Here is a 6874-nt window from a genome sequence, read left to right on the forward strand (position 1 = left end):
CTGTGAAAGTGCACAAATTAGAAATACATACATAAATGCAACGTTGGCATCATCACAAAATTGAATTAGCCTGCAGCCAGCTGGTGACAGTGAAAATATAGATATGATTAATGCGCTATCCTCAACATACACCCAGGAGACAGCCTCCTCATTTGCTGAAAAGAATGAATCAAAATCAAAAGTTTTCTGAAATTTTGGAATTTCCTCTCTTCTGAAACCAGTAAAGACTAGAAAACACAGGAAATATCAGCGTATTAGTTTTAATTAGATGATTGCTAGCCTGAAGCCCTTCAATTTTAGCATATGCAAAGATAAGAGGACAGATTGTCGTTTATTCTCCTGTTATCTTAGGAGTTGAAAGGTCCCCAACAGATCATTAAGGGAAAGCCCCTTAACATAGGACAGGTTCAACTATCTCTCCCCCTGCAGTATCTAATCTTTTTCAAATGTTTTACTGCAGGGACCTCTCACTGACCTCTCAAACTGCAGATCCAGTCTCCAGTTGCTTTGGTCACTCCTAATTCTCTGATTTCTCTGTGCTAGCTTGAGCCTACAAGCTTTGCCATCATGATTTGGCTTTTGGTTTGTTGGGTTTTTTAAAAGCATATTCACAGTTAACCTTCTGTACGTATTATTTTCAGTCACAGTCGGTAACTGTTACAATAAGACTCACCACCAGCTGAATTTTTTTAACATCTTCCCTCCAAGAAAAACAACAGATGGCAACATATACAGCTGCATTTGCCTTATCAGCACAACATAAAAATGTCATAGCTGTTGTTAAGTGCAAGGATCTTAGAGACACTTCTTGCTCTTTATATGACTGTACTCTATTTTTTCTCCGATTTCTTGTTCAAGCACACAATCAAAACCCATGGCTCAGTTTTTGGTCACTCTTTGTTTGGTGTCCACTTCAAGATTATCAAAAGTGTTTGAAAAAGCTGTCATTACTTAACTACCTTCAAGGAGTTTCCAGATCGGAGTGTGAAGAGGAGAAAAGGGGAACCTGGCAGATACTCCATAAATACAAGTTCCTACTCCCTTGCACACAAATACCGTATCTTTCATGTCACATTCAGTTGCATATTAGATTCATGATCTTAGCCTTAACATCCATTCATAACGTCTACTCTTCTTCCCCACCGAGCTTTCATTCGATTTTGTCCTTGCAGAAAGCTGTCTGAATATGACTTCCCACCAAGCTGTTGCTTTTTACCCTTTAAACATTACCCCAGCTTTTTATAAATTCTTCAGCACTGACACCAGCACAGCATGTTCTAAATCTCTGTTCGCCACCTAAAGAGATTTTAAAGTGCTGTCCACCAATAATACCCTTGGGCTTCTTGACTCAAAAAGTTACACTGGACTGTAATTAAGAATTGAGAACAGACTTTCCTAGCCTCACTGGGATTATCTATACCAAAGAAAACTCTCGTATGGTTTCTTCTGATTTACTTTAGATAAATTCAGAAGAGCTTTCTCCATTCTCATCTTCTTCAACTCTCCTGCCAGAGAAAGCTATTAAATTTTTGTTTATCCTACTCTGGAAATACTAGAATTCTCTCAGATACTTTGCACCATCTCAACACCTACACTTTGCCAGCCAATGCAAGTGTCACTGCCTCACACACCTGCCACCTCTCCTTCATAAACAGCGCAATCTTCGAAGCAAGGACAGCTGATACACTCGTGAATCTGTTTCTCATCACCATAGTATTCAACTCAGCATATTTCTGCAATCTGCAGCAGGCACAGATCATGTGGGGTAATAACAGCATCAGTTTGACAAATGTTAATCCAGCAGTGAAATATTCACTTTTTAGATATATTAAGGGAAGGGGAAAATTAGCTTGACTACCATGGTGAAGTTGTGATGATGGTAAGAGGAAATCTGCTCCTGAACTCTGACACAAATTTGCAATCAACACGAAAGATTCAGAGGAGTGTTCTGGGAGACACAAAAAGCCCCACATCAATACTGACTTTGTAGTGACTTCAGAAATGCAATAGGAGTTTCTTGCCATGAGATTGTCAATGAGGAAGAGGAACAGGAACATGACAAAGTGGATTTATGACAGATTAGTGAAAGCAAAACATTGTATTTATTCTTTGGATAAGAACAATGGGGTTTCACATGGTGGGATACAGTTTACAAATTACAGCAAGCACGGAACAGGCTCATGGCGCAGGCTCAGTGCTGGAGGTTAGGATGGATATAAACAACTTCCTGCTTCAGCTTCCACTTCACTTTACAACACACTAACCATCACTGTTGAGTTTAACATTTTGGCCTCTATTCTCCAAGCCACACGCGCTGCCTGGAGCGGCTGAGGAAGGGTACACTTCCACAGTGCGGCAGGGCGAACCTAGCAGCTTACTACAGGGCTGTCCTGCTCCATGTCATCCTCCCTTGTCACGTTCCTAGCCTGCTCTTTCCCTTAGGCAGGCACTGGTACTCATCTCATTGTTTTTCTGCTGTGTTAGTCCTCTGCTGGATTAACAGGTTGAATCAGCTCTCAAGAAGGTGGAATGAGCATCAGAGCCAGCACAGGGAAAACAGAGAGACGGCATGGGTAGCAGAGGGGAGAAGAGACATCCTGTTTGCCCCTTCCATTTCCTTCTCTCTCCTCCTCTCACTAACTCCTTGTGCAGGCTCTGGAATTCACTGCACCCTTTCTCAAGCCATCAAAACTCACTAAAATAGCAGAAAACTACTCCAGTAGAAAACAAATAAAAAACCCCAACAGCATTCTGCTGAGCTACTTACTTAAATCTGTTTACAGAGGGTCCAATGTCTGCCAGAGCCAGCACACAAATGGGGGGAGGTGAGGGACAGGAGCAGAGGGACAGTTTGAAGGAGAAAGCAAGACCAGCTCCCTTGGCTGGCAACAAGCTGTTCTTCCCGCTCTGCTGCCTGGCTAGCTATAGCCTAGGTGAGTGTGTGTTGTGCCATACTGTGACACCAGTAAAGAATGGGGAAAGTAAATTGGTGTGTAAACTTAACTCTGCACCCCCTATTTTTCAGAAGCTCAAATTACACAAAACCATAGGGCAAATTAAGCCTTTAGTCAAGGAAACATGTTAATTAATCTCCTAAGGGTTTGGTGAGGGATTGTTTACAAAAAGGAAAGCATTTGCTGTAGCAGTTTGACTCAAATCGCAAAAGGGACTTCTGTTATAATGATGATGTTTAGTCCTAAGCCTCCAGAATTGGGATTCAATGACCTGAGTTGGGCATCTAAATTCCCTGTATAAATCACTGGCGAGTGAGGAATTAAAAGGACATGCAGTATTGTAAGCTCCTACATGAAGAGAGAGCTTTTTCCAAAACTGCTCATGATTTCATAATCAACAGCGATCTCTGGAGAAGGTATGAAAGCCCTATCTCCACCACAGTCTCTCGGGGAGTGCCCTCAACACTGGCTGAAGAGTCATTCTTCACCACTTCCACTGAAGCTATGCCACTGCACCCAGGGGAACCCCACAGAGCCAAAAGGGCAGGCTCTCCGGCCATGCACTTTTGTACAGCACTTTGGACACGTGCTGGTTTTTTCAGCTTTGGATCTAAGTGATACTTGAATGTAAGCACTTGAAGTTATCTTGAAAATTTGTTGTTGACATACTACGCCAACTAGACTAATTCCACTATTTAAACGCCAAAGAACATTTTTCACTGCTAGACCGTAAAGCACTTTCTAAAATCAACTGTTTTTTACACAAAAGGAATAGAGGTACTGAAACACAAAATGTCTTGTCCACCTTCCCCTGACAGGCCAGCGACACAGGCAGGAACAGAACCACAGCTTCCTCAGGCCCACGCTAACACACTCTCCACAAGGTCACCCGGCTGCTGCGTACCTTAGCCTGCCCCCAACTCCTTTCAACCTCCGCAGGTTTTACTACAGTGAAGTGACGATAACCATCACACATTAAAGTAAGTGAGCAGCAGCTGACAGCACCGATGATGGAAATCACAAACATTGCCTATGCCTCAAATCTCCATACTCTTGCTGAATGATGCCTGTAGTAACGTTAAGCACGTGAGCTGTTGCGTATCTGTGCTTCCGCACTTCCAATAACACATAGCTCTTCAAGATTATCTCCTTCCCTCCTTGCTAAGCAGCTAATACTGCAAAGTCCATTAGTACACAAGAAACTGCTCATCACTGTCTGACACACTGCTGTGGCATGCTTGACAAAGCTCAGGAACGGTGTTGAACATTTTGGCACTTAAGTAGCATAACTCAGAGGCAAGTCCTGTTGCCTCACACTGCCTGCCATGTGCAAAGGCACCTGGGGAGCCCTGAACCACGGTGGACAGGCATCAAGCAGTAGAGATGCACTGGACCACCGCATCAGCTCCAGACGGATGCACAAAAACATTAACTTGTAGCAAGGCAGGTTTTTGTTTCCAAGGCACTGTATCTTGGAGAAACCCTTGTTTTGCAGGCCTGTAATTTTAATCTCTAACACTGCTCTTAACCTCCCCAGGATGCCCCGAGTTTCAAGCTGTACATGAAAATGCGTGAGTTCTGGAGCACGCTGGGGTTTCCTCTGCCCCGGCTACTGTACACTAGGGGCCACACTCAGTTTATGAAACTTATCATCATTTTTACTGTAACTAGATCTTCACCACACGGCAGTTCTGAAAGGGGGAGCTTCTAAGGAAACACGTGGGGCCGGAGTTGTGTACGTCTCTGCAGTACAGGAAGTCCACTCACTGCAATCCTGATTCGGAGATGAACATATCCCGAAAACAGCGCCGAGGTTAATGACTACCTTTGACGATGGCCCCAATTACTCCTTCCCGATGTCAGGGTTTCAGAGTCTGCAATACACATGCCTGTTTTAAACCCCTTATTTTAGTCTATATACAACATCCACACTACCAGTACATTGGTTTCTCACCTTGTCCCTGCTGATCTTATTTTGACACCTCCTGAATCCTGCAAGATACCATCAACTCCAAGTCCCTGTTTTCTCACTAAAAACTGATACATGGTTACACCTCTTAACCCCGTGCCCTCTGTATTTTGTTTACAAGCTAACATGTATGTAGACACACGCTGGTGATTAAATCTGCATTTCAACCCTCCAATTACTTCACAGAAAGATCTCTTGAGACAATTCAATTCAGGCTTCACAAAGAGGCTGTCTATAAATCAGGATTTAAGAACTAGAAAAGCTACTTATCAGATCACCGGAGAGTGTTTGAACCTGAAAGTGCTTGGTATATACCTTCTCACCACCAGAAAAGAAATCAGTAACAACCTTCAGACCTCCTTGGAAGGTTATTTTAGTGTCCAGAAAAAGCAGGGTAGAGGAAATAAAGTTTTCATTAGCAGGAAAGCAAAGTTTATGAAAGTTGAAACTTTAGAATTATCTCAATTAAATAACAAATTCCCTTAATCACTATGTTACGTTTTATTTTCTTGCTGTCATACTGGTACTTCCCTTCCTGATGTCTCTAGGACATAAAGGGTATATACAGCATTAACCCTTGCAATAGGATTCTCTTCCCTCCCGCCTGGCGCACGTTTGCATGTAGAACATTTTGTTTGCACAGCAGACATAGTGGAAGAGCTGAAGAGAGAAGTTACAGTACACCTATGTTTCACACTGAAAACTCAAGGGCTATCCAACATGAGTAAATACAGATGCCTTCAGCTCCCTCCACTTATTTATATTTATTTTAACAGGTGATCAAATCACAGCACTTACCAAGTTAAAATAATAAAACACTCTTAGCTCTTTGAAAAACAAATGTGTGCCACTAGGAACAAAGAGTTTATCCTCCCTGTCATTCCCCTCTCCTTCAAATCAAGAAAAATTTGCCGTAAGGATGAAACATGACAGAGAAAGAGACAAAGGCGAGTGAGAATTCACACCAATTCCTGCAGCATTATGTAAAAGAGAGGTTTACTTCAATTCTTACCTCCTCTTTAGTCTCTTTAAATGAAGACTTTAAAGATCGATTGCGGGGGTCCTGAGGCTTGGTTTCTTCCTGCTGCCCAAAAAGTTCCTCAATTGTCTTTGTATCAATCTGATACTGTGGTCTAGCAGCAATTGTCCAGATATTGTTTTTACCACGGACTTGTTCTTCAGGGATAGTTTTCCAGAAAAAGCTCCGCATTCGTTTTTTTTTGCCGTGGTTGTCATGCCCATTTATCAGCTGTGGAGGCAGAGGTATGTTTGGCCCAGGCAATGGAGGAGGGGGTGGTGGTGGGGGCGGCATCCCCGGGGGGAGCGGAGGGGCTGGGGGTGTCCCGGCAAGGGGACATGGCGGAGGGGGCAGTGGTGCTGCAGGCTGAGAAAGTTGAGATGCTGTCGTCGTACCCTCGTTCATTAATCCCGTTGCAACTGGAATAGCCCCATTTTCTTTATCATTGACCAAGGAGAGACAATTCATAACATGCATTTTATGGCCTCTCCAAAGCGGAGAGTGTTACTTCCTTGGATGGCTTTGAAACATTGAACAGTGAGTGCAGCAGCAACTGATACCACGCTCTCTCAAGCTCTAGACTGTCAGCAGTAGCAACGCAGGAGGGGACTGTACCATCCTCGCAACCTAGAACAAAGGACAATAGGGAGACTCAGATCAGAGAGACTGGATATTGTCCCTAGCGCTTAAAAAAGACTAAAATTAAGCTATAACAGCTATCAAGTTTTTAATCCAGAAAGGAATTTTAGTGAATCAAAAGTCTTTCCCCCGGCAACTGTATAAAATTTATCCACACCAAGATTTCAAATAGGTTTCAGGAACATATATAAAAATAAGAATACCTCTTAAATTGCCCACAGTAGATACCAAACGCACCTATTAATCTCAGTTCCGTGCAATTTTGTAAGAGAATATATTTATCTCAAATTATTA

General features: G+C 42.9%; 1 protein-coding gene across 1 annotated transcript in view; it reads right to left on the bottom strand.

Annotated features, from left to right (window-relative positions):
* FHDC1 (FH2 domain containing 1) overlaps nt 1-6568 on the bottom strand; it is a 32745-nt gene extending 26177 nt beyond the window's left edge. Inside the window, exon 1 of the mRNA XM_075150584.1 lies at nt 5936-6568. Coding sequence (XP_075006685.1) covers nt 5936-6418 — 483 coding nt within the window. The 5' untranslated portion in view covers nt 6419-6568. The remainder of the gene's footprint in view (nt 1-5935) is intronic.
* Nucleotides 6569-6874: the final 306 nt, after the last annotated feature.

This window comes from Calonectris borealis, chromosome 4 (genome assembly GCF_964195595.1).
Source record: "Calonectris borealis chromosome 4, bCalBor7.hap1.2, whole genome shotgun sequence".
In the NCBI taxonomy this organism is placed as follows: domain Eukaryota; kingdom Metazoa; phylum Chordata; class Aves; order Procellariiformes; family Procellariidae; genus Calonectris; species Calonectris borealis.